The following is a 27,398-nucleotide window of genomic DNA, read 5'->3' as shown; positions in this document are numbered from 1 at the left end:
TATACCTACCAGTCACAGGCTTACTTTGTAGAATTGATTTGCCGAAGGCTACTGTTTCTACATCAATCCAGATGCAGGAGGGGAAAGTGGTTAATTCTATGGAATACCTATTCCCCTTGGCATGTAGGGTGACCCCCTAGGGAAAGAAACGTTTTTGCCTGATAAGCTTGCAAAGTTTTGGGCACTGGCTTGGTGGCAGTAAATGTATTTCACCCAGAGCATGAAACACTAACTCAATAGCAAGCGCTGCCCTATTCGAGTATTTCGTGCAGAGAACATGGATGGAATTGATCTTTCCTGGACAAGTCCTGAAATGGAGGTGTTCTTTAGATGACATGCTTCTCTGTTTTTTGTTTTTAAATAAAGTTCTTGGATCCATGAAAATAGAAATGTGCCTTTTAGAAGAGGCACCACGCAGACAGATGTATCTAAAAAGGTATTTTTTCCAGAAGATGACATCTGGAAACAGATGTAGAAACAGGGCAGGACGGGTTTGTGATCCAACGCATACAAAACTGACAGGAACGGCAATTACCCGCGTTTGAAACGGAATCAGTTCCATATCAACCGAACCACTTCAGTAAGAAATATAATTGCCCAAAACTCCCTTGCGCAGTCTTAACGAAGTCTTTGTCATAATCATCCACAGAGCTCTTCTAACAGCTCGTGTACGGATCTAACAACCCCTGCAGAAATTCTGTGAGTCCTAAGAAAATTAAGCAGGGACGTGGTGGCACTGAGGGCTAAACCGCAGAAGCCTCTGCGCTGCAGGGTCAGAAGACCAAGCAGTCGTAAGATCGAGTGAGCTCCCGTCACTTGGCCCAGCTCCCGCCAACCTAGCGGTTCGAAAGCATGCAAATGCGAGTAGATAAATAGGGACCACCTCGGTGGGAAGGTAACAGCGTTCTGTGTCTAAGTCGCACTGGCCATGTGACCACGGAAGATTGTCTTCAGACAAAACGCTGGCTCTACGGCTTGGAAACGGGGATGAGCACCGCGCCCTAGAGTCGAACACGACTGGACAAAAATTGTCAAGGGGAACCTTTACCTTTACCTTTAAGAAAATTAAAAGAATCCTGATTTGTCACATTTATAAGAACGTAAGAACCTAAGAAGAGCCCTGTGCTGGATCAGGCCAAGGGCCCATCGAGTCCGGCTCCCTGGATCTCAGAGGGGCCCCACCAGATGCCTCTGGAAGCACATGAGACAACTGGATCCAGGTCTCCTGATCCCCCTCCCCTGCCTCTGGCATTTGGAGGTCTCTTCCTTCTAAACCTGGAGATTATACATCCCTATCACAGCTTGTAATTTCTCTGGATTTCCCTCATTCTATGAGGACTTGAGCAGAAAAAATTCCTGACAGTTTGGCTGCCGTTCCCTTGGGGAGAGGAGAGTAACTCACCTACGGCTTCGATCTTGAAGGTCAGCTTCTGCCCAGCAGCCTCACAGGTGTACTCTCCAGCATCCTTCTTGTCCACCTGTTCTAGGAGCAGCTTTCGGGAGGTGCCCTTGGACTCCATCTTGATTTTGTGGCTGGAAGCGAGGAGCTTTCCCTCTTTGTACCATTTCACTTCCGTATCACTGGAGGCTACCTCGCACACCAGAGAAGCGCTCTCCTTCAAGACGGCCTTGACCTCCTTCTGCACCTTCTCTTTATTAGCAAATGCACTTACAGGCTCTGTAATGGAGGAAAGAAACCAGACACCCTGTTGGTTAGGTGTCTGATCCCCCACAAACCATGTTTCTGAGCAGGAGGTATAGGCTAGGTTCTGTGTTGTCAAGCTCCATCTGACTCATAGCGCCCCAACAAGGTTTCCAACACTTGTGAGATATTTAAATCATGGTCTCCACCATGTATACATTACTGAAACAGCGACGTCTATGTTGGCTCGGGCATGTCGTGAGAATGGCTGATGATCGGATTCCAAAAGATCTCCTGTATGGAGAATTAATGCAGGGAAATCGCCCCAGAGGGAGACCACAGCTGAGATACAAGGAGATCTGCAAGCGGGATCTGAAGGCCTTAGGAATGGACCTCAACAGATGGGAAACCTTGACCTCTGAGCGTTCAGCCTGGAGGCAGGCATTGCGTCACGGCCTCTCTCATTTTGAAGAGATCCTTGTCCAGCAGGCCAAGGCAAAGAGGAAGTCACAAAAGCAGGAAAATCAGGGAGCTGGACAGGGGACAGATTGTATTTGTCTTCAGAGTGGAAGGGATGGTCCCTCTCGAATTGGCCTCACTAGACGCTGTTCCAAGACCTCCATGCAGAGCACGATACCCTAGTCTCTCGAGACTGAAGGACGCCGACTCCTGGTCACCACCTTCCAGTGAGCTTCCATGGCTGAGCAGAGATTTGAACTCAGATCGCCTTAGAGTCCTAGTCTAACACTCTACCCACTATACCACACTGGAGGTGTACAAGAACATGGGATTTAGGGAAAGGAAGCTTTAAAAACTGGATCATTTGGTAAGAACTATGAGAAACTGGAAGGAAAAATGCGGCGACACAGAAACTGTGAACAATCTAGGGGCGTTTTTGAAACAGGAAGTTTCTCATGGTAGATTTTGGAGAGAGAGAGAGAGAGAGCCCTGCTATCTGGTTTCAGAAACAACAACAGAAACAAAACAAAAAAATTAACAATCCCGCTCTTCAGAAAGGTTCACAATGAAATAAATGGTGTTAGTCTTAAGAGGCTGCAATACATATTTCCATTATTGGCTTTGGAAGTGATTCATATTAGGGTTTAAAGTAATAACTATATGACTGCCTTTCAAAGTTTTATAATGCTGAATTCATTTAGACATACCATTGAACTTGGACTGATTTGAATAGCAAGCTGAGAGCAGTGAGTTATATGCTGGTAAGGGGAAAGTATCTCCAGGGGTTCCCGGCCTCGGTTCTCCAGATGTTCTTGGACTACAACTCCCAGAAGCCTTCCCCACTAGCTGGGCTGGCCAGGATATCTGGGAGTTGCAGTCCGAGAACACCTGGGGACCCCAGGTTGGGATCCACCAGTTTATTGTTCTCATCTTAACTACCCTGTGAGCCCTAGCAAACCATTGCACACCCTTGGCAATCTATGCTCCTCTTGGAAATTTGTATGTTGGGGTAACTCAGCATCAAAACGGTTTTTCTTAAAGCACTCTGGGAACTGTATCATAGAATCATAGAAAAGTGAAGTGGGAAGGGGGCCCACAAGGCCATCAATTCCAACCCCCTGCTCAAGGCAGGAATCCAAGCCAAAGCATATCTGATGGGTGATGATCTAAGTTTTTCTTGAATGCATCCAGTGTTGGAGCACTCATCAACTCCCAAGGTCACTGGTTCCTCTGTCGTACTGCTCTAACAGTTAGGAAGTTTTTCCTGAGATTCAGCTGAAATCTGGCTTCCTTTAACTTGAGCCCATTGTTGCGTGTCCTGCACTCTGAGATGGTCGAGAACAGATCCTGCCCCTCCTTTGGAGAACAGCCTTTCAAATATTAGAAAAGTACTAGCCTATCACCCCTCAGCCTTCTTTTCTCAAGGCTAAACATGCCCAGTTCTTTCAGCCTTTCCTCCTAAAGCTTGGTTTCCAGCCCCCCTGAAAAATTTATTTTCAAACTTTTGAAACTTTTTCAAACTTCTTTCGTAAGCTAGCCACGCCACACAACTTCATTTCCCAAAGTCCTGTTGCTAGGAGAAATTACAGGTGGATCAAGCATTTGAACAAAAAGTTCTAGATACAAAAAGAAAAAGAAAGAAAAAAAGGAAAGGAAAAAAGGAAAAAGAGAAGGCAAAAGAACATAGCTATTTTTAACCCTTTTAACCTTGATTGTATTCCTAGAAGATTATCTCTCTAAATAGGGAGGTGATATTTTCTTCTCACCTGTGACCTTAAGTTGGAAGGTCAGTTTCTGTCCAGCCGCCTCGCAGGTGTATTCGCCCGCATCCTTCTTCTCCACCTGTTGAACCACCAGACGCCGGGATTTGCCTTCAGCTTCGACCTTGAGCTTCTTGCTGGATGTGATCTGTTTCCCCTCCTTGAACCACTTCACTTCCGTCTTGTCTTGGGCCACCTCGCAGCTGAGGACGGCGTTCTCCGAAGGGACCGCCTTGACCTCTTTCTGGATTTTCTCCTTGTGGGCAAAGACCTCCTCCGTTTCTGCACCATGAACGAGAGCGGGGATAATAAAACAAGGAAAATAATAAATGTTTCAGGCACAGACCGCTGTCATATTGTGGATTCGCCTAACACGGATGCCATTTTGCCCACTGTTAGTGGTTCTGGCACTGATTTATACAATCAGAACTGGGAAGAGGGAGATTTTGCTCTAGCAGAGATTCCCGGATGCCACCTTTCAAAGACAGAATGATATAAAGTGAAATAAAATGGCGCTTTTACCTGCTACAATGACTTTGAAGGCCAGTTTTTGACCTGCAGCTTCGCAGGTGTATTCGCCCGCATCCTTCTTCTCCACCTGTTGAACCACCAGACGCCGGGATTTGCCTTCGGCTTCGACCTTGAGCTTCTTGCTGGATGTGATCTGTTTCCCCTCCTTGAACCACTTCACTTCCGTCTTGTCTTGGGCCACCTCGCAGCTGAGGATGGCGCTCTCCGAAGGGACCGCCTTGACCTCTTTCTGGATTTTCTCCTTGTGGGCAAAGACCTCCTCCGTTTCTGCACCATGAACGAGAGCGGGGATAATAAAACAAGGAAAATAATAAATGTTTCAGGCACAGACTACTATCATATTGTGGATTCGCCTAACACGGATGCCATTTTGCCCACTGTTAGTGGTTCTGGCACTGATTTATACAATCAGAACTGGGAAGAGGGAGATTTTGCTCTAGCAGAGATTCCCAGATGCCACCTTTCAAAGACAGAATGATATAAAGTGAAATAAAATGGTGCTTTTACCTGCTACAATGACTTTGAAGGCCAGTTTTTGACCTGCAGCTTCGCAGGTGTATTCGCCTGCATCTTTCTTCTCCACCTGTTGAACCACCAGACGCCGGGATTTGCCTTCGGCTTCGACCTTAAATTTCTTGCTGGATGTGATCTGTTTCCCCTCCTTGAACCACTTCACTTCTGTCTTCGCCTGGGCCACCTCGCAGCTGAGGACGGCGTTCTTCGAAGAGACCGCCTTGACCTCTTTCTGGATTTTCTCCTGGTGGGCAAAGACTTCCTCCACTTCAGCAACTGGAGAAGGAGAGAAGAAGCAGAGTTGCATACATTTAACTCCCCTGTTAAGGCAGTTCTGGCTTACCATTCATCCACGGTCGATGATGACTCAGGACGTAGAGTCGTCCACCAAACCCCCTCAGAGTGCTAGTTCTCTCCTTTCAACCTTCTAAAAATCAACTCTCCCAATTCATATTGCAACACAGCACACACAGAAAATTGGAAGGGGGGCCACCGCTCAGGTTTTAAGAAGACAGCCGCCTGACCATCCTCTGTGTCCAGACTCCTCTTGTTGACTGTGTCCCGTGATGAATACTTTAACTGTACAGAGCATAGCACATAGGTGAGAAGATATCAAGTATTTAGGTTCTACTTTGTGTGTTTTTTTTTAATTGGACCCAAAGATCTACCCGCCAGAGCCTGGAGAGAAAAAAAATCACCTAGCATTAAAGAATTCTGAGTACAAAGATTTGTTTTTGAGCAGCAGAATGACAGGTGACCCATGACCAATGCCAAGCCCTCTAAAACAATTCTGAGGGCAGTTTCCTAGGGCTTATTTTCAGGGAAACAGGGCAAATAGCAAGAAGAGTAAAACAACAGCAACAGGAGGAACCAAAAGAAAGGGGTGAAGGAGGGGTGGTGGTCTTTGTTCATTAGAAAAGGCAGGCCCAAACATACCGTAGCACGTAAAAAAGAACACACAAACCTTTTCCTTCTGCAACACTGACTTTGAAGGTCAGTTTCTGTCCAGCCGCTTCGCAGGTGTATTCGCCCGCATCTTTTTTCTCCACCTGTTGAACCACCAGCCGCCGGGATTTGCCTTCGGCTTCGACCTTGAGCTTCTTGCTGGATGTGATCTGTTTCCCTTCCTTGAACCACTTCACTTCCGTCTTGTCTTGGGCCACCTCGCAGCTGAGGACGGCGTTCTCCGAAGGGACCGCCTTGACCTCTTTCTGGATTTTCTCCTTGTGGACAAAGACTTCCTCTACTTCTGCACCATGAACGACAGTGGGGATAATAAAACAAGATTCACAAGTTTAAAATAAAAACAATCATAACATCACTGTTTCTTTTTGTTTTTAAGTAAAGTTGGTTCAGTCCCCGAACACAGTTCAGATTTTTCATGTGGCCTCCCCTATAGAAATTGCCCACCCCTGATATAGACCTTGGCTAAGTTATAAAACATGAACTGTCACAATGTTTATCCATCTGTTCACTGTTCTTCCAGCTGATCTATCCAGTTAGCAAAGAAAAATATTGCTTTTTCCACAGTATAAAGCATCTGATGCAGTCTGACCCCCGCACCAAAATAGGGTAAGTGAGGATGGAAAATAAGACAGCATTTGTACCTGTTACAATGATGTTGAAGGTCAGTTTCTGTCCAGCCGCTTCACAGGTGTATTCGCCCGCATCTTTTTTCTCCACCTGTTGAACCACCAGACGCCGGGATTTGCCTTCGGCTTCGACCTTGAACTTTTTGCTGGATGTGATCTGTTTCCCCTCCTTGAACCACTTCACTTCCGTCTTGTCTTGGGCCACCTCGCAGCTGAGGATGGCGCTCTCCGAAGGGACCACCTTGACCTCTTTCTGGATTTTCTTCTTGTGGGCAAAGACTTCCTCCGCTTCTGCACCATGAATATCATCCAAATCCAGGCCAAGGAAGAAACAAGAACAAATACGATAACAAAACATTATTTATCGCCAACAGCTATCCTAACCATGAGTGAGTCCATCATTAATGCCGTTTCCCTGAAATTTGCACACGATATAAGATTCCCAAGGAGAGAGAGAGGTCTGTATTAAACAGTACAGAAATCTAATTCATGCCCAGCTTCCAAACCAGGTGAAACTGGCTTTGCACAAATGTGCCTCAATCATTTGACAATCACTCAATATCTAAACTTTCACTGGCAGACGTTTAAGCCATTGATCAGGGATCCGAAGAGGATGAGAAATGAACTAATCTCCCCTTGGCAGAGTCCCTCTGGTTCTGCTTATAGACCAACTACATGTGCTATAAAGAGCAAAACATAAGCCACCAGTACCTGCTACAGTGAGTTTAAAGTTCAGTTTCTGGCCAGCCGTCTCACAGGTGTATTCGCCCGCATCCTTGCTCTCCACCTGCTGGACACTCAGCCGTCGCTTCTTGCCGTCGGTTTCCACCTTGAACTTGTTGCTCGATGCAATCGGCTTCCCATCTTTAAGCCACTGCACTTCTGTCTTGGTCTGGGCCACCTCACACTGGAAGGAAACATTCTCTGACAAGGAGGCCTTGACCTCTTTCTGCACCTTCTCCTTGTTGACAAACACCAGATCTGCCTTTGCATCTAGGGGAGAGACAGGTGAGAAGCATTCAGTACCTGCAGCTTCCCTCTGAAGGGAGCTGAAGGTGCCCTACAGATGTCTGAGAGAGAGAGAAAAGACTGGACTGCACAGAACAGCACAAGAAAAGATGCATAAGGCAGAGAGTCCTTACATCAGCCTCTTTGTGCTTAAGCCACAGGACGAAGGTCAGAGCACCTATAAGCAAGCGGTTGCACACGAGGAAGGGCAGAAAGGGTACAGAATCTGTTGTCATAAAGGAAAACCCAGGTTTCCAGCTGAGGAAGCAGTTGTGTTGTTCAAGGGATCCTGTCACAAGATGTGGAGGGAAGGCACGTTATAGATGGATGCTGAGGGACATAAGGAGAAGGTAACTGTGAGTTCTAGCACTACACCTGGCACATGTAGAAGAGGTTGGGCTAGTATCATGGACTCTGTGAGCTGGAAGAAGAACACATTTCTGCTTTTTCAAACGACTCAAACAAACTAAAACATGAGCATCTGATTTAAAAAATGCAATCATCTTGGTGGCTGAGCATACTGCCAACGTGACTTCCCCGGAGAATGCAGATGTTGCAAAAGATTTCCAGCTGTGCACAGCTGTTGACCAAGCAGAAGGAGGGTTTATTTGCCAAACTGCTATCTCTCGTGCAAAAATCCCCGAATGGCTTCGTAGGTGTATTGGGGTAAGTCATAAAACTTGAGATGGCACCCATTTGTTCGCTGTTCTGTGCAACTATCTATACAGTTAGCCAAAAAAAGAGAGGACTATTTCTTCTCCCAGAGTAGAAAACCGTTTGATGCTGTCGGCCCCCTCCATCAAAAGAGGGTAGGTGAGGAAGGAAAATAAGACAGCATTTGTACCTGTTACAATGATGTTGAAGGTCAATTTTTGGCCAGCAGCTTCGCAGGTGTATTCGCCCGCATCCTTCTTCTCCACCTGTTGAACCACCAGACGTCGGGATTTGCCTTCGGCCTCTACCTTGAATTTCTTGCTGGATGTGATCTGTTTCCCCTCCTTGAACCACTTCACCTCCGTCTTGGCCTGGACCACCTCGCAGCTGAGGACGGCGTTCTCCGAAGAGACCGCCTTGACCTCTTTCTGGATTTTCTCCTTGTGGGCAAACACTTCCTCCGTTTCTGTAACTGGAGAAGAAGAGGGTAAACAGGGTTTGATCATTCTGTCCCTCCTCTCTTAAAGCCCTCCAAGGTTTCCCTTTAACTACTGCTCCACAAAGGGCCTAAAACTGGTTTCTAAAGAGAACCGATGAACATCTCCCTGTTTTAATCCCCTGGTCTATTGACAAGAAGTATGCACCAAATTAGTCAACTACAAAGTAATGAATGATTTGCATAATCAATCAACGAGAACACCAGCAGCAACCTGGCTGCTAGGAAGTAACAAGTAATGAAACAGATTCCCTTAAAAATATCATGTTCCTGAACTCTGGTTAGGCTGTCTCAAAAACCGTATAGAACCATATTCAGAAGAAGATCACATCAAAGAAAGATGGAGTCGAGGATCCGCCAAGGCCTGCTCCTTTAACCCTCAACATTAGCACCTCCCCTGTTGCCTTAGAGTTTGCAATATAAATACCAAGGAGTTGGGAGGTGTATGAATTGTTGTTGTTGTTGTTGTTGTTGTTGTTGTTGTTGTTGTTGTTGTTGTTGTTGTTGTTTGTTCAAACTGGCAGGCAATTTATTATTTATTTAGATATTTTTATGCCGCCTTTCTCCTTAGAAGGACCCAAGGTGGCTGACAGCAATTAAAAGATCCTATTTAAAAGCTAAAAACCATAAGTATGCAAATATTTTAAAAAGGAGTTAAACACACATTATATTAAAAATGGTGAATCGATGGATGCTGAAAGCACATTTGAACATGTCAGAGTACAACAATCCCATTTTTTGAAAGAAAGAAAAAACACACTGAGGGAGGCAGTCACTAAAATCCAGCCTGAAGAGAAAGGTCTTGGCCTGCTTATGGAAGGACAGCAAAGATGGGGCCAGGCTGGCCTCCAGTGGGAGGGAGTTCCAGAGTCTAACGGAGCAGCCACAGAGAAGGCCCTCTCCCAGGTCCCCACCAGATGCACCTATGAAGGTGGTGGGACCGAGAGAAAGGCCTCTCCTGGTGATCTTAATTCCAAGGGAAGAGAGCGGAGCCATAGGTGGGGAAAGCCACCCCAAACATATTGCCGAATATAAAGGAGATAAGACAAACCTTTTGCCTCCTTGACCGTGACTTTGAAGGTCAGTTTCTGGCCGGCAGCCTCACAGGTGTACTCGCCTTCATCCTTCTTCTCCACCTGCTTCACCAGCAGCCGCCGGGATCGTTCCTCGGCTTCAACCTTGAGCTTGTTGCTGGAGGTGACCAGTTTCCCGTTCTTGAACCACTTCACTTCTCTGTTCGCCTGGGCCACTTCACAGCTGAGCGTCACGTCCTCCGAAGAGGCAGCCTCGATCTCTCTCTGGACTTTGTCCCGGTTGGTAAAGACCTCCTCTGGTTCTGCAGGGGGTGGAATTTAAAAAAAGAAGAAGAAGCAATGCCAGGTGACTCCATCTCCCCTTTAAAGGAACTTGCTTGCCTTCCATATTTGAAAAACCTGTGGCTCGTAGATGTTCCAGCAAGGATAATGCATAGATATTAAAGCAAAAGTAGATATCAAGCAAATGTCCTGCCAAGGTGGGTTCTTCTTGAATCCACCTATTGCAGATGATGCCTTAAGGCTCCCACTCCGCTGACCAAATTAGACAGCACATTGGTTATGGAATAGCTGGTGTCATATTTCACCACAAAGTGAGCAATTTTCTGCACTGGGCAACCAGGGGAGAGGCAGAAGGGAACTGCGGGTGGCCTTTTCTTGCGGGGGGGGGGGTTGGATCAATGGAAAAGCAATTTCAAATATCTAGCAAGACATCAAGGAAAAGGTCCAGACCTTTGGGCGGTATTGCAATGACACTGAAGGTCAGAGTTTGGCCGTCGGCCTCACAGATGTAGTGGCCCACATCCTTCCTCTCCACCTGCTTCACGATCAGCCTTCGGGATCGGCCGTCCACTTCTATCTTGAACTTGTCATTGGATCTGATCAACCTCCCCTCTTTGAACCATTTGACTTCGGTGTCGACCTGGGCCACCTCACAAGCCAGAGTCACGCTTTCAGAGAGGACCGCCTTGATCTCCTTCTCTACCTTCTCCCTGTTGGCAAAGACGTCTTCAGGCTCTGCGGGAAGAAAAAATTTAATTCAGACACCTCCCAAATCAGAAAGGTGGAAGGATCACGTCTGCTCCCTGCTGGGCACCCAAAACCCAGGAGCACGCTAAGCCAGTTTGGCATCATCTTTAAAGTTTCAGAGTTGTTAGAGAGACAAACAGGCAAGAGAGACAGACACATGTTTATGTTTGTGGATTCAACTTAGAAGATGCCGGCTTCTTGGGAGGAAAGCAATGACAAACCTTGACAGCATCTTAAAAAGCAGAGACATCACCTTGCCGACAAAGGTCCGCATAGTCAAAGCTAAGGTTTTCCCTGTAGTGATGCATGGAAGTGAGAGCTGGACCCTAAATAAGGCTGATCGCCGAAGAATTGATGCTTTTGAATTGTGGTGCTGGAGAAGACTCTTAAGAGTCCCCTGGACTGCAAGGAGAACAAACCTAGCAGTTCTAAAGGAAATCAACCCTGAATGCTCACTTGAAGGACAGATCCTGAAGCTGAGGCTCCAGTACTTTGGCCATCTCATGAGAAGAAAAGAGTCCTTGGAAAAGACTCTGATGTTGGGAAAGTGTGAGGGCAAGAGGAGAAGGGGACGACAGAGGACGAGATGGATGGACAGTGTCATCGAAGCGGCCAACATGAATTTGACCCAACTCCGGGAGGCCGTGGAACACAGGAGGGCCTGATGTACTCTGGTCCATGGGGTCATGAAGAGTCGGACACAACATACATCGTGTTTATGTACAGTGTTTCATGCAGAACTTCTCAGAAGAGGAAATGGTGGGCTAATAAATAAGTTATTCACAATCTTAACAGGGCCATCTTCCACAAAGGAAGCATTCTCCTCATGTTATCAAAAAATACTCGTGTTCTGTTTTACGGAAGGCAACTAGAGATCATTATCATGGTTTGGCCGTTTGGCACGGTTTGGTGGATCGGGCCCACAGGTGTTGCGTAAGTGCCCTTAGATTCTGTGCCCCTCGGCGCCCATTCAGAAGAGGAGGTGGGGCGCAGAGTCCGGGATACCTGTGCAACAACTGTGGGCCCGATCCAGCAAACCGCACTAAAGGGCCAAACTGCAGTAAGTGTCCATCGCTAAAGGCAAACTCCATGTAAGCACTGGTTTCCTTCCATCCCCTCTACCACAGTAGTAGAGTTTGAGCAGAGAGGTCACTGAAAGGGAAGGAAGGATTAAACCCACGTTGCCATCCCAATCTGGATAGGGCCCGGTCTGTTTACCTTGGGGTGAAAAAAAATGTAAAAAGAGAAAACGGAGCTGTCAGCTTTGTATGAGAAGTAAAATTAAGCTTGACCCTCAGTATTCCTCAGAATTTAAAAAGAAATAATCTGTCACTAAAACAGAGTATATTTAGGGTGCAACCCTATACCAGATAATAATTACTGGAAGCAAGGGGATATAATTCTTCTGACTAAATACGTATCAGATCGTGTTACTTGTGTTTGCATTAAGATTTGTCTAGTCTCTATATAAATGTTCTATTTTTAATTGTCTTAAGACTTTCTGAAATATCTGTGGATATGAATGCCGTAGAAAACTATCCCCAAAGACAAAATTATCGCTGGAGATTGCAAGTGAGTCAAAAGGACTCGCTGAGTGAATGACAGATGAGTAAAAACATGAGAGGTATCTGGCTGTGGATCCAGAGGTTGGGAGTTCAATTCCCTACTGTGCCGCCTGCAAAACAGAGCCAGCCTGAGGACTCTTGGGCAAGCTGCACAATCCCTGGGTTGCCTCCAGAAGAAGGGAAGGGTCAACCCCTTCTAGCTGGAAAACCCTGAAAAAGGTCCTCATAAATCAGACTAACGATGGTATAATGGTGTGCAATCATTATAATTGAAACATGACAAGCATGGCCACCAAGCTAACATTCTAAGGAACAGGACATGAAAAGAAAAAGGGAAGAGGAGGGAAGAGGAAAACAAAAAGCAAATACACACACTAGGTCTTGAAGTGGTGATCCAAGCTTTCACGGTGCTCAGACAAATCAATGATCAATTATCTGTCTCACTTCTTTCCCTATGGTCTTTGGAAGAAAGCCAATACAGTGGTGCCTCGCTAGACAGTTACCCCGCATGACAGTTTTTTCACTAGACATTGACTTTTTGCGATCGCTATAGCGATTCGCAAAACAGTGATTCCTATGGGGGAATTTCGCTGGACAATGTTTGGTTCCTGCTTCACAAACCGATTTTCGCTAGACGACGATTTTGACAACTCCCTCCATGCTCGCAAAACAGGTGTATTCAGGACCTGAGCTTCGCAAGACAGCGATTTAAACAGCGGATCGGCGGTTCGCAAAGTGGCTTTCCTATGGCCGATCTTCGCTAGACAACGATGATTCTTCCCCATTGGAACGCATTAAACAGGTTTCAATGCATTCCAGTGGGGAAATGCTTTTCGCTAGACAATGATTTTGATAAACAGCAATTTCAGTGGAACGGATTATCATCGTTTAGCATGGCACCACTGTCCTATCCTATTACAGTGGGCTTTTGAATCATCCTTGTAGTTGGAAAGTGCGTGGAGATCTATTCCTATGTCTTCCATCTTTTTTCTCTTTTTTTCTGGCCACAAGCTTCCTTTTACTCCCACAATATCTCAGCAGCGACCTTATTTTCAGAACATACGAACATGACACTACACCAGCATGAGATCTGCCTTAAAATTAGGCAAAACCCTCTTCCCGCTTTCCAGTATAGGTTTTGGGGAGCCCTGTTGGAACCTTTGCCAATTGCCAGTCACTTTCACCAAGCAACAGCCTTCAGCATGGCAAAAAAACACGCAGGATCTGACCCCATCTCACCTTTGACCTCCACTTGGAACGTGAGCCTGTCATTCATGGTTTCGCAAACGTAAACCCCTTCGTCTTGCTTGAGGGCACTTTTGACAATGAGCTTCCGCTGCAGCCCCTCCGAGGTAAACGTCACTCTTTGGTCTGGCTTGACATCCTTTTTACCCTTCTTCCACACGACGCCCTCGGTCGCTGAGGACACCTCACAGACCAGCTCAAACTTCTCCGAGAGCTTGACCGAAATTCCAGGGGCCGAGTCGTTGAGGAAGTTTGCTACGTCATCTGAAGAAGAGCAGACACGTTGGAGGAAAGAATGCCGTGAACGGGAGTGGAAGAACGTGGTGAATTTTCCAAGCAGAGGGATTTTTTAAAAATAAATAATGCATACACCAGTGGTTTCCAACCATGTGTAACCCCGGTGTTCGTGGACTGCAATTTCCAAAAATCCTGACCACATTATGCCTAATAAAATTAAGTTGGAACAGCAGTGTACTAAAGCATCTCTTTCCTAGCAAGCTAACACTTGAGCGTGGACGTATAAACACTGGTAAGAAAACCAAAATATTGGATTGGAACTCTGATGATCTGCATGCAAAGCTTAAGCTTTTCCACTTAGCTATGAACCTTTCTCTAAAGTAAGGTTCCAGCCCTCATTGATCTCCATAAAGGGCTAATGTAAATGGGAACCTAAGAAGTGGTCTTACTTAAAGTCTAAGCCGTGCTACATCCACCATAGTCTTATACAGGCCGGGTCTTCAGAATATGTTGGAAACTGAATCCCAGCCCCCTTGTATGTGAATCATGTGTTTCCACCACCAAGCAATGTCCTTTCTCTAAAGATGAAGCTGCCTTGCAACAATTAAGAAGGCCGTATTCTCAAAGGCTTTCACGGCTGGGATCCGATGGCTGTTGTGGGTTTTCCGGGCTGTTTGGCTGTGTTCTTAAGGTTGTTCTTCCTAATGTTTTGGCAGTCTCTGCATCTGGCATCTTCAGCGGACAGGAGTCAGAACTCTGTCTGTGCTCTGGTGCAGTTTTGTGGGATAGTTGATTATTTATAGCTGTGGGAGCAGCTTTTTGTCCTTTTCAGGAGATTGGGTGACCAGGGTGTTTTTTTGTTATGGGTGTATTGTTGTGATAAGGGGGAGAGATGATCTGTCACTGTGATTGATGAGTGTCGTTAGCTGGTCTTTTGTGTGCAGTGATCACCGGTCCTTGTGGCTGAGTAGAGTTTGTTGACCTTTTGCAGGCTGTATTTTTTCTTCATGGATTGCTGCCTTGTTGTGGCGAAGGGGCTTGAGTAACTCAGAGAAACTATGGGCTATGCCGTGCAGGGACACCCAAGACGGACAGGACATAGTGGAGAGTTCCGACTAAACGCAATCCACCTGGAGTAGGAAATGGCAAGCCACTCCAGTATCTTTGCCAAGAACGCCCCATGATCAGAAACAAAAGGCTAAAAGATATGACGCTGGAAGATGGGCCCCTCAGGTCGGAAGGCGTCCAACATGCTACTGAGGAAGAGCGGAGGACAAGTACAAGTAGCTCCAGAGCTAATGAAGTGGTTGGGCCAAAGCCGAAAGGACGCTCAGCTGTGGACGTGCCTGGAAGTGAAAGGAAAATCCAATGCTGCAAAGAAAAATACTGCATAGGAACCTGGAATGTAAGATCTATGAACACTGGGAAGCTGGAGGTGGTCAAACAGGAGATGGCAAGAATAAACATCGACATCCTGGGCATCAGTGAACTAAAATGGACAGGAATGGGCGAATTCAGCTCAGATGATTATCATATCTACTATTGTGGACAAGAATCCCGTAGAAGGAATGGAGTAGCCGTCATAGTCAACAAAAGAGTGGGAAAAGCTGTAATGGGATACAATCTCAAAAATGATAGAATGATGTCAATACGAATCCAAGGCAGACCATTCAACATCACAATAATCCAAGTTTATGCACCAACCAGCATTGCTGAGGAGACTGAAATTGAACAATTCTATGAAGATCTACAACACCTTCTAGAACTGACACCAAAGAAAGATGTTCTTCTCATTCTAGGGGACTGGAATGCTAAAGTAGGGAGCCAAGAGATAAAAGGAACAACAGGGAAGTTTGGCCTTGGAGTTCAGAACGAAGCAGGACAAAGGCTAATAGAGTTTTGTCAAGAGAATAAGCTGGTCATCACAAACACTCTTTTCCAACAACACAAGAGGCGACTCTATACATGGAAATCACCAGATGGGCAATATCGAAATCAGATTGATTATATTCTCTGCAGCCAAAGATGGAGAAGCTCTATACAGTCAGCAAAAACAAGACCTGGAGCTGACTGCGGTTCTGATCATCAGCTTCTCATAGCAAAATTCAAGCTTAGACTGAAGAGATTAGGAAAAACCACTGGGCCACTCAGGTATAATCTAAACCAAATCCCTTATGAATACACAGTGGAAGTAAAGAACAGATTTAAGGAACTAGATTTGGTGGACAGAGTGCCTGAAGAACTTTGGATAGAGGCTCGTAACATTGTCCAGGAGGCAGCAACGAAAACCATCCCAAAGAAAAGGAAATGCAAGAAAGCAAAGTGGCTGTCCAACGAGGCCTTAGAAATAGCAGAGAGGAGAAGGGAAGCAAAATGCAAGGGAGATAGGGAAAGTTACAGAAACTTGAATGCAGACTTCCAAAGAATAGCAAGGAGAGACAAGAGGGCCTTCTTAAATGAACAATGCAAAGAAATAGAGGAAGATAACAGAAAAGGAAAGACCAGAGATCTGTTCAGGAAAATTGGACATATTAGAGGAACATTTTGCGCAAAGATGAACATGATAAAAGACAAAAATGGGAGGGACCTAACAGAAGCAGAAGACGTCAAGAAGAGGTGGCAAGAATACACGGAGGAATTATATCAGAAAGATGTGGATATCCCGGACAACCCAGACAATGTAGTTGCTGACCTTGAGCCAGACATCCTGGAGAGCGAAGTCAAGTGGGCCTTAGAAAGCCTGGCTAACAACAAGGCCAGTGGAGGTGATGGCATTCCAGTTGAACTATTTAAAATCTTGAAAGATGATGCTGTTAAGGTGCTACATTCAATATGCCAGCAAGTTTGGAAAACTCAACAGTGGCCAGAGGATTGGAAAAGATCAGTCTACATCCCAATCCCAAAGAAAGGCAGTGCCAAAGAATGCTCCAACTACCGTACAATTGCACTCATTTCACACGCTAGCAAGGTTATGCTCAAAATCCTCCAAGGTAGGCTTCAGCAGTATGTGGACCGAGAACTCCCAGAAGTACAAGCTGGATTCCGAAGAGGCAGAGGAACTCGAGACCAAATTGCTAACTTGCGCTGGATTATGGAGAAAGCCAGAGAGTTCCAGAAAAATATCTACTTCTGCTTCGTTGACTATGCGAAAGCCTTTGACTGTGTGGACCACAGCAAACTATGGCAAGTTCTTAAAGAAATGGGAGTGCCTGACCACTTTATCTGTCTCCTGAGAAACCTATATGTGGGACAGGAAGCAACAGTTAGAACTGGTCATGGAACAACTGAGTGGTTCAAAATTGGGAAAGGAGTACGGCAAGGCTGTATATTGTCCCCCAGCTTATTTAACTTATATGCAGAATACATCATGCGGAAGGCTGGACTGGAAGAAACCCAAGCCGGAATTAAGATTGCCGGAAGAAATATCAACAACCTCCGATATGCAGATGATACCACTCTGATGGCAGAAAGGGAGGAGGAATTAAAGAACCTTGTAATGAGAGTGAAAGAGGAGAGTGCAAAAAACGGTCTGAAACTCAACATCAAAAAAACTAAGATCATGGCCACTGGTCCCATCACCTCCTGGGAAATAGAAGGGGAAGATATGGAGGCAGTGTCAAATTTTATCTTCCTGGGCTCCATGATCACTGCAGATGGAGACAGCAGCCCTGAAATTAAAAGGCGCCTTCTTCTTGGGAGGAAAGCGATGACAAATCTGGACAGCATCTTGAAAAGCAGAGACATCACCTTGCCAACAAAAGTCCGAATAGTCAAAGCTATGGTTTTTCCTGTCGTGATGTATGGAAGTGAGAGCTGGACCATAAAGAAAGCAGACCGCCGAAGAATTGATGCCTTTGAATTGTGGTGCTGGAGGAGGCTCTTGAGAATCCCCTGGACTGCAAGGAGAACAAACCTATCAGTTCTAAAGGAAATCAACCCTGAGTGCTCACTGGAAGGACAGATCCTGAAGCTGAGGCTCCAGTACTTTGGCCATCTAATGAGAAGAAAAGACTCCCTGGAAAAGACCCTGATGTTGGGAAAGTGTGACGGCAAGAGGAGAAGGGGACGACCGAGGATGAGATGGCTGGACAGTGTCTGCGAAGCAACCAACATGAACCTGACACAACTCCGGGAGGCAGTAGAAGACAGGAGGGCCTGGCGTGCTCTGGTCCATGGGGTCACGAAGAGTCGGACACGACTAAACGACTAAACACACATTTTTTCATTGTTGGGAGCCAGGCTTTGTTGAGTTTTAAACTTTCTTCTTTTCTGTTGAAGCTCTACTGGTGTTTGTGGATTTCAATGGCTTCCCTGTGCAGTCTAACATAATGATTGCTGGTGTTGTCCAGGACTTCAACGTTTTGAAATAGAACAAACTGCACCGGAGCACAGACAGAGTTCTGACTCCTGTCCTCTGAAGATGCCGGCCACAGAGACTGGCGAAATGTTAGGAAGAAAAACCTTAAGAACATGGCCAAACAGCCTGGAAAACCCATAACAACCAATTAAGAAGACCTTTGGCCCGGCTGGCCCTATGTTGTCTACACAATATAGTGTGTAGACAATCTAGCAGACTGGCAGTAGTTGTCCAGGGTTTCAAAGCTGATTTTTGCCAAACACTCCTGGAACTCAATCTGCTATGGATGCAAAGAATATGTCGAACCCACTGAGTTGCCTACGTACCGTGTTTCTCCGATAATAAGACACTGTCTTATTATCTTTTGGGGGAAAGAAAAGGGCAGAGGGCTTTTTTTCGGGGGAGGGCTTACTTTAGAGGAATCCTACAAATTAAGGGGAGGGCTTACTTTCGGGATAGGTCTTATTATCGGAGAAACACGGTAGTTACTGTACATTTACTGCCTACTGTTGGATTAGGAACACTATTATTGCGGCTGGAAATCAGAAGCAGCAACTAACATAAAGGGACCGTGCAGAGCTAGATGCCTGTCCTGAGAAAGCGAAGGCTTTCTGTAGGATTTCAGCCTGAGTAAACCAGAGAAGGGGCAGAAAGAGGGTGCCAATGAGGTTAGGATGTGTTGGCTTTTGTTTGGGGAATTATCATTTCTATTCGGCTATAGGCAGCCAGGAGCCAAACGGAGACACAATTTCACTAATAAATGCAATGAACAGCAAAGTGGCTATCTCACGAGTCCTTGGAGAGGAGATCAGCCCTTCAGAGTTTTAAGTCCGGTTCAGACATTGAGAACCAGATCCTGAAATATTGTTTTTCTGATCTGTATTTCCTAAAATATCACAGCCAGGATAGCCACGGGCCATGCTGGATGAGAGATCCTGGGAGTTGTATTCTAGCGTAGTCCGTTCTGGCTGTGTACGTCTGTTTCTTGGCCCCTGCCCTCCCCACCTCCCTTTGTCCGCCGGCATTAGCACATCTATCGTGGTTTATTTAAACCAGTTTCCCATAACATCTGGGCAAAGGAACTGTGGTTTAGCCTTCATCTCCTCATCAGCCTCCGAAGACAAGGACACGGACTCTCGTCTTGCCAAGTTCTGAAACTGAACCCCATGCTTCTCTCAGCAGATCCCAGCCAGCCACCTCCAGCAAACCAATAACCTCAAAGGATACATGGGGGGGAAAGAATACCTTTCAAGCTGATCTTGGCTGTGCTTTCGATGTTGTCATCGGTGACAAATTTCACCTCTGCCCCTTTGAAAATGCTCGTGACCCGCTTGATGGTGAGGCTGTGGGTCGTTCTGGTTCTCGTGATGATGTATTTGTCACTGTTCTGTACGAGGTTGCCGTTAACGTACCAGGAGCCCACGCAAACTTTAGTGAGATCAACAGTAAAAATGGCGTCTCGGCCAGGTGCGACTTCTACGTTTCTCAGAGGGGTTTTCACTGCCAGCACTGGCTCTGCAGGATAGAAGAGCAAAAAATTCAAACATCAGGGAGATGAAGTCCCCAAAAAGGGGAGAAAGGAGGAAAATACAACTCAGAAGTAGAGATGGGCGCGAACTGCGGGTTCGGTAGTTTGTCCTGGTTCGTTTAATGCCACAGAAGGTGTTTGGCGGTTTGATGCCCCGCCCCCACCCCGAAGGAGGCGGGGCATGGAAACCTGGACACTGTCTCTGAGGGGGCGCCCGCCAGTTAGGGGTAGGGGGTGCTGAACCGCCAAAAAACTGTTGTGGCAGTAAACAAACTCAGACAAACCACCCAGCTGGCGGTTCGTGCCCATCTCAGAACTCATCTCATATTTCATCAAATTTCTAGTGAATTTGGATGATACGTGCAAATTAAAAGCTCATCATCCAAATCTTTAAAATCTAATTGTTTTGTATGAAAACGTATTTCATGTGTTGCCTACTCTTGAGAGTTATGGCCAATTGTATTGAAGCCTTCTCTTGTAATTGCCTTGAACGAGAGCAACACAAGTACATTGCCTCCTGTTGGTTTTGTGGCAAAGTCTCAGAAAACTTTAGCATCTCAGTTTCTGTCTGTTGTTTTTTTTAAGTATGATTTCATCTATTCAGCACTTTTTCCCCTTTAAACTGCATTTGTCTTTAAAGCTGCTTTGCAATGACGTTATGGTTCTACCCAATGGGCAGGCTAACGCCTTCCCCACTTACAGAGTTGTACCTAAGATCAGCAGCTACGCCACATCCTAACGGACTGCAGGTTTCCCCTCTTTTGAGGCCCAAACTAGACAGCACTGTTAACCCATCATTTGAAGCCGATGCTTTCCTAGATTGATAAAAGATCTCTGATTGTCGTAGCAAGACTTTGCATCATTGCGAATTTTGCAAATTAGATTTCTCATGTTTTCTGATGGATTATCGGGAGGTGAACATTGGTTTTCTTTGCATGCCTGAAAGAATTGCATGCTTGGGGGGAGAGAAAAAATGACATATGCACCCTTCTTGACTTAATACCTGGTCCTCTTACTCACCAAGGTGCAGAGTTCCGGGGAATTCAAGACAGTCACTCTGACCATAGCTGTTGACTGCAGACACGCGGAACTGGTAATCCGCCTCTTCGGGGAGATTGCTCACAGTGAACTCCGTTTCGGAGATGGACGATCCATGACATTTCAGCCAGGTGAAGCCAGTGAGTTTCTTCCGCTCCACGACGTATCCATCAATGGGGATGGGGCGCTCCATCTTAGGAGGGGACCAAGCTAGCGTCACTGAGGTTTCTGTTTTATTTTTCACCACGGGGGCAACTGGGGGATGAGACGGAGGCTTCTTTGGCACTAATGAGGACAAGAAAAGAACAAGCCGTCAATTCGCAGGAAAAGAAATTTGTGTCGTTTCAGAAATAGGCATTTTAAATCATCCATGTTCCACTATTTTTCTGAAAGAGAAATTCAAAGAAACAAAGCGCTTTTCTATTCTACTATTCAATCATTTTTAAAAAATTTACTTTTGTTTCAGCAATAAGAGAAACAAACCGTTAAAATGCCAATTATTATATGAAGTATAGAAAATCCAGTTTTTTATACTTTGCAAGTGGACATGAACATACATTTTTTCCAGCATTTTGCAACTGCCAAAACAGGCCTGGTTACCTTAAATGCCACCTTTATTTTTCTTCTGTTTTTTTTTTTTTAAGTTTGCAAGTATTTACACCAGGTCCTGACAGGTTATCAAACAGGACTTCACTACTAACAAATGACACAGAAAAACATACTACCTATATTCTCAGTGATTCGGCAGCGACTACCTGTTAGATGATGAAAGTTTGCAGTGGTGGCAATTTATGGCATTTTTCTAAATTTTGCTTTGTTTACACAGACACAGAAGAAGCCCAAAGGGTGGTTTCAAGAAAGCGAATGAGGTCACAGGCCTGCCAACAAAATCATAGCCCCCACTGTGTGTGTGTGTGTGTGTGTGTGTGTGTGTGTGTGTGTGTGTGTGTGTTTGCGCACACACAAAATAGTCTCCCAAAATTCCCCGCATGCAGACAGTGAAGGGATGGATGGGAACAGAGAATCTGGCCATATATTCTTGTCCTCTGCCCGGCTGACATCATCCTGCTGGTCTCCTGGTTTCTGAGTCTTGAGATGCCAAGGATCTTTTGGCTGCGATCCATAACCGCAGAAACTTTGATGACTATATTTTGCACAGGCTGCTGGCTGATGATCGTTGGAACAGGTGGAGCAACCATATACCTTTTCCCGTGCAACCCTTGTGTAATCAACCACATTTCTCTCTCGTTCATTTCTGGGACACAGAGCGGCGTTTCCATAGGACCCCCACCCCCACTGAGTAGGATGCACAACCAAGGGCCAAGGTTTCAGCGTGAATCACACTAACGTCTTCAAAAAAAGACCCGGGAAATTTTCCATGATGCCAACAAGGCCATCTTCTAACAGAGCAACCCAACATCTTAAGGCACAAAGCATAGACACAAGGAACATCAACCAGATGCACCCACTTTTCCTTAGCTACCTACCTATCTATAGCAATATCAGAGTCACAAGACACGCGGTTCTCCTGCCCCCCGGCCGTTTAATGCGAAAACCAGGTCTTCAGCGTGCCTGCCAATTTAACACCCAGATGAAGTTCAGTAGGTTGGCTAAACACTGAAATCGGATCGAGGCCCCCCCACTCTTGAGAGACGATGTTTTGCAACATGCAGGCAGAGTTTCCCTTTTTAAAAAACTGCACTCCTTAGTTCATTTTATTCTACATGAGATGAAAACAGTCGGAACTCAATGGGCCACTGTTTATCCTATGGTCGATGACGTGTCTTCGTGCTAGGAACCCAACCAGAGGATTTTCGTCCTAACAGCGTGCTTGCAACTAGACATCGCTGGGAATAGGCACAGAAGGTGCGGCAGTTTTAATTGTGCCAAGGCACTCCTGGCCACTGACAAAACCTGGGCATCCAGGCTCAAGGATGAATCCAGGAGCATGCCCAAGCTGCAGACCTCGTGTCCTGGGGGCGAGCGGATGCCCACAACCCTGTCTTCTGTTTGTAATCCCTCTATGTTTGCCAGTTTACCAACTGTGGATTGAGGCACACTCGTGTTAGAATGAGCAGACCGCCTTTTCTGCTTAAGGGCGCACCTCTTCTAGATATGGAATCAGCAACATGTCTGATGAAGCCCTCAGGCTCCCGTTCCCAACGCGTCATAAGCTTTTCTGAATGAGTTTAGACCCGTCGTTGCTCCTCAGGTTAATCTAACTCTTGGTAGTGGCGGGTGGAGTGCACAACACAACAGAACCCCATGTGTTGATCCCAGTATATCCCAGTTCAGCTGCTAGTTCTTCACCATAAACAGCACCAGGAAGTATCTCTAGGAGGCAAAATTGGACCAGCAGTTTGAAAGAACTTTGCTCATAGGTACTGATGATAGGGACATGATGGCACTGCGGGTTAAACTGCAGAAGCCTCTGGGCTGCAAGGTCGGAAGACCAGCCGTCGTAAGATCGAATCCATGCAACGGAGGGAGCTCCCGTCGCTTGTCCCAGCTCCTGCCAACCTAGCCATTCGAAAGCATGTAAAAATGCAAGTCGATAAATAGGTACCACCTCAGTGGGAAGGGCACGGCGTTTTCCGTGTCTAGTCACGCTGGCCACATGACCATGGAAACTGTCTTTGGACAAACGCTGGCTCTATGGCTTGGAAACGGAGATGAGCACCGTGCCCTAGAGTCAGACACAACTGGACTAAAGGTCAAAGGGAACCTTTACCTTTATCTTACTGTTCAAGAAAAAGAACTTTAGCTTTCTCCTTGAAGTGGCACATTACCACTTTTCTTGGTAGAACTGCCTGAAATCTGATCTTCCAGCTTTGGGTGACATGCTGGCTGCTTACCTTTTAAGCGAGGCCAAATTTGACCACCATTACCTAGTGATTAGTCGACTCCTGATTAATCTATTGTAAGGCATGATTGACAGAGCTCTCCTTGAAAATGGTGCAGGAAGCCACAGCTTCTGTAAGCAGCATCAAGCAGGCCACCGCCTGGTATGTTTCTCAGAGACACTGGCCAGCATCCTTTTGCGTGTGTGCAAAAGGAAACCTCATAGGTTTCTGTAGCTTTTCACCTACAAAGTTGGCACCCAGCTCTTTCAAAAAACCTCCTCCTTTAATATGAGTTTGACCGGAATTTGAGGTCCATCTGAGTTCTTATTTTCTGTTCCACTATCCCCATGGCAAATTAGGCTGGCTCCATCGCTACGGATTGGTGTTTATTTTATCAGGCTTTTAAAAATTTAGCCCGCTGGAGAGCTCAGTAGTTTAGAGGTCTGTTCGTGGAGCCAGGAGTTGGGAATTCGAATCTGTGCCTCTCGGGAGAAGAGCCAGCCTGGGTGGCCTTGGGCCAGCTGCACCGTCCCAGGGCTCCCCCTAGAGGAAGGAAATGGGGATGAGTGCTCGTTACCTAGAAAATGCTGGGGAAAGCGTTGGCCAAAAGTCAGAATCAACTTGATGGAAAACCATGATTCTTATTGAAAATGTTAAAAGGAAAAGCAGCTCACCGGAGACTGTAAACTGGGTGGATGTTCTGCAGTCGTCAGCCACAAACACGATCTCCCCCGAATCCTCTATTTTGCAATCCCGGATTATCAGGCTGAACTCCTTGCCAGAGGAAGTGATGGATATCCTTTTGTTCGGCTTCAGTTCTTCCTTATTTTTCAGCCACCGGAACGTCTGGCACTTGTTTTCTAGCTCCACGCAGAAGATCGCTGTGTCACTCAGACTGACGGCCGTCTTCCTGGGCAGCTTCTTGATAATGTTTCCTATATAAGAAGGTGTTCGGGGGGGGGGGGGAGAGATTTTTTAAGAAGAACCCCAGCAAATCAGTTTTCAGGACACGTGTTTAAACACAACCGCTTTGAAACTGGAAAAAGTATTTCAGTGCTTCAATGAATGCAAATGTTGTGGATTCCAACCTATGTCGTTTATTGATGCATGCTTTCCTTTAAAATATTTTTGCCCTGCCTTTCTCCTTAAAAGGACTGAAGGTGGGTTAGATTAAAAACATGAAAAAGACAGTATTTAAAAGCTAGAAACAGTAAGTATACAAATATTTAAAAAGAATTTAATAGTAATTTAATAATAAAGAGAGTCACTCTCCCAATTTAAGAATAGAGTCGCTCCCCCAATTATGTTGTCTGATTGTCACATCAAACAATAAGGCTTAACTAATTTGAGCTTGCTAGGGTGCAAGGACATGAAACACTGATTCCATATCTAGAAGCAGTGCACCTTTAAGAGGAAAACCCTCTGTTTCTTCTGTTTTATTTATTTATTTATTTATTTATTTATTTATTTATTTATTTATTCATTCATTCATTCATTCATTCATTCATTCATTCATTCATTTATGTATTTATGTACAGTATGTATGTATTTATTTATTTATTTAGACTTTTATCCCACCCTTATAGACAATGTCTACTTAGGGCGGTCACAATAAAATCATTCATAAAAACTGTTAAAAGGATAAATTAAACTGACATATTAGTGTTCTAATCAAAGCTTGTCTCCATCCTTGCTTTTGCTTTGTAACTGGCCCATAGGGAGACAGCTGTTTTCTCCATGATAGCTGAGGCATGTAGCACTAAAATACTTGCATGCCTAGAGGGATAAAGCTATAAGACAAAGAAAGAGACATACATCTTAACAGAACTGTAGATTCTAAAGACAGGAATCTCCATCATTTGGATCTTGCCTTTAAGCATCCTGGAGACAAAAGTCCCCCCCACCCCCGAGAACCTAAACTTCCTGGTACTGGATTGATTCTTGTGATTTATGGAAGGCACACTTCAACTGTTTGAGAGCCACACGGCATTGGGGCAGCTGTGCAGTCAGAGAATGAAAGAAGAGTCACAAACGGCTCAGCAATGGCAACTACCCCATTTCCCAGGAAATAAGACGTAACCTGAAAATAAGCCCTAGCAGGATTTTGCAGGATGCTCGTAATAGAAGCCCTACCCCAAAAATAAACCCCAGTGAAGTGAACCCCCACCTTCCATCCTTGTGCAGCAACCAGAAGAAGAGGACATGGCTGTCTTTGAATCAATGTTGATGGTTAAGTACATGGGGAAAAAATCCCCTGAAAATAAGCCTTAATGCAATTTTTGGAGCAAAAATGGATATCAGACCCTGACTTATTTCCAAGGAAACATGGTATATGTGGAGATGCTAAAGAAGAAACTAATGCAGGAAGCAGACCAGAGATGACATTTCTGGGGTTTGCTGTGGCCTGTCATCGCGACACGTCACAGCTGTCCAGCTCAGGCAGTGAGTTGGACGGCTCCAGCGCAGCGGCTTCTGCCATAATGTGACACAGAGAGTCAGAGGTGCCTCCCATCACCCATGCACAGCATCTGCAGTAGCCTAAGACCTGGACCCACTTGGTTCCCGACACCCTGTGGGGTGCCAGAAGCATCCCGGCTGCAGAGAGAGGCGGTGGACACCCCATGCAGCGGAAAGGGTGCGAATGATCACAGAGTGGAATAACCGCGGCTTCTGCTACAGCAGCAGTGTGCTTCCGTAATACATCCAAGGCCCTCGTCGCTGTGGGGACCCCCACAAAATACCGGCTGCCTGAGGCCAAGGACAACGTCACGCTCCGCATCCACCGTTTGACGCACAACGAGTTCAGCCAAAACGATTTCCTGCCCGACCTCTTTCTTCAAGCCGTGGGGCTGTCCCCAATGAACCTGAGGGGAGGCAGGGTGGTCTGTGGGACATGGGCCAGGCAAGGTCCTGTGGCACACACATTGAGCTGTACGCTCCCATTGAGGGCAATGGGAAGGGGGGGCTGGGAAAATGGCTGGAAGACTTTGGCTGCCCGCTGGGCACCCTGGTTGCCAGTGGGTCGGGCCGGCCTGAAACACCACAGGGCTCCATGGGAAGGGATCATGTCCACAAAAGCGCACACAGAAGAAGAACACACCTTAGATCAGATCACATAGAATACATAGAGGCACATGCTTTTGGTTCCCTCAAAGAGTCCCTGTAGAAGAATAAGGCCGGCCGGGTTTCCTTTGCCTGGGTGGGTGATCTCGCTTCTAGACTGGAGAAACCAATGGACACAGCACAGCTGGGTTTGACTCTCTCTTCCCCCAGGCGAATATCAAGACCCATCTTATGTAAACTGAACTCTGAAACTGGACCGTCTCACAGCACAATACCTTTTTGCTATCACCTCGGAAGTCTCCTTTTCAACCAACTTTGTAACCTCTTTGCAAGATAATTAAATGGCTTTCCGGTCAGAACAATACAGCAACGCAACCATGTATTTCCATAATTGCAGTTTATAGACCCACCCTGTTGCAAAAATCTATCCCTTCTGTGATTCCCACTCCGATCAAGTTTGGATTCCTTTATAATCCCATCCCTTCTGCTAACCACCCATTTCCACTCACGTCTCCTCCCGACTCTACTGGCCAGAATCCTCCTGGTGCACAACGAGGGATATAAGCTGTAACTATGTAACTAGCAGCAGATCATGACTTTCGTTTACGCCATAGACAAGTATTGTGTGTATAAACTAAAAGCAGTGAATTGCCACAAGTTAACTAGTGACTGCTTGCACCTCTCGGTGCATCAACCCACACAATTGGCATGGTGTGAGGGACCAGAGCTGTCACTTGGTTAACTAGTGGCAAATCCACCCCTGCAACTTCACTGGCATAACTAACCGGTAGATTCTGGCCATTA

The 27,398-nt window shown here is 46.0% G+C and overlaps 1 protein-coding gene across 1 annotated transcript in view; it reads right to left on the bottom strand.

Moving 5' to 3' along the window:
- Positions 1 to 27,398, bottom strand: part of OBSCN (obscurin, cytoskeletal calmodulin and titin-interacting RhoGEF) — a 184,528-nt gene that overhangs the window by 144,592 nt on the left and 12,538 nt on the right. The window contains exons 4-17 of the mRNA XM_078378257.1: positions 24,206 to 24,466; positions 20,671 to 20,973; positions 19,368 to 19,637; positions 13,523 to 13,792; positions 10,422 to 10,706; positions 9,707 to 9,991; positions 8,350 to 8,631; positions 7,209 to 7,490; positions 6,513 to 6,788; positions 5,870 to 6,154; positions 4,900 to 5,181; positions 4,384 to 4,659; positions 3,868 to 4,143; positions 1,403 to 1,678 (exon numbers count right to left, since the gene is read on the bottom strand). Coding sequence (XP_078234383.1) covers positions 1,403 to 1,678; positions 3,868 to 4,143; positions 4,384 to 4,659; positions 4,900 to 5,181; positions 5,870 to 6,154; positions 6,513 to 6,788; positions 7,209 to 7,490; positions 8,350 to 8,631; positions 9,707 to 9,991; positions 10,422 to 10,706; positions 13,523 to 13,792; positions 19,368 to 19,637; positions 20,671 to 20,973; positions 24,206 to 24,466 — 3,909 coding nt within the window. The remainder of the gene's footprint in view (positions 1 to 1,402; positions 1,679 to 3,867; positions 4,144 to 4,383; positions 4,660 to 4,899; positions 5,182 to 5,869; positions 6,155 to 6,512; positions 6,789 to 7,208; positions 7,491 to 8,349; positions 8,632 to 9,706; positions 9,992 to 10,421; positions 10,707 to 13,522; positions 13,793 to 19,367; positions 19,638 to 20,670; positions 20,974 to 24,205; positions 24,467 to 27,398) is intronic.

This window comes from Pogona vitticeps, chromosome 6, assembly GCF_051106095.1.
Source record: "Pogona vitticeps strain Pit_001003342236 chromosome 6, PviZW2.1, whole genome shotgun sequence".
In the NCBI taxonomy this organism is placed as follows: Eukaryota; Metazoa; Chordata; class Lepidosauria; order Squamata; family Agamidae; genus Pogona; species Pogona vitticeps.
Note: the sequence above shows the minus strand (reverse complement) of the source record. Positions and strands in the feature narration are given on the sequence as shown.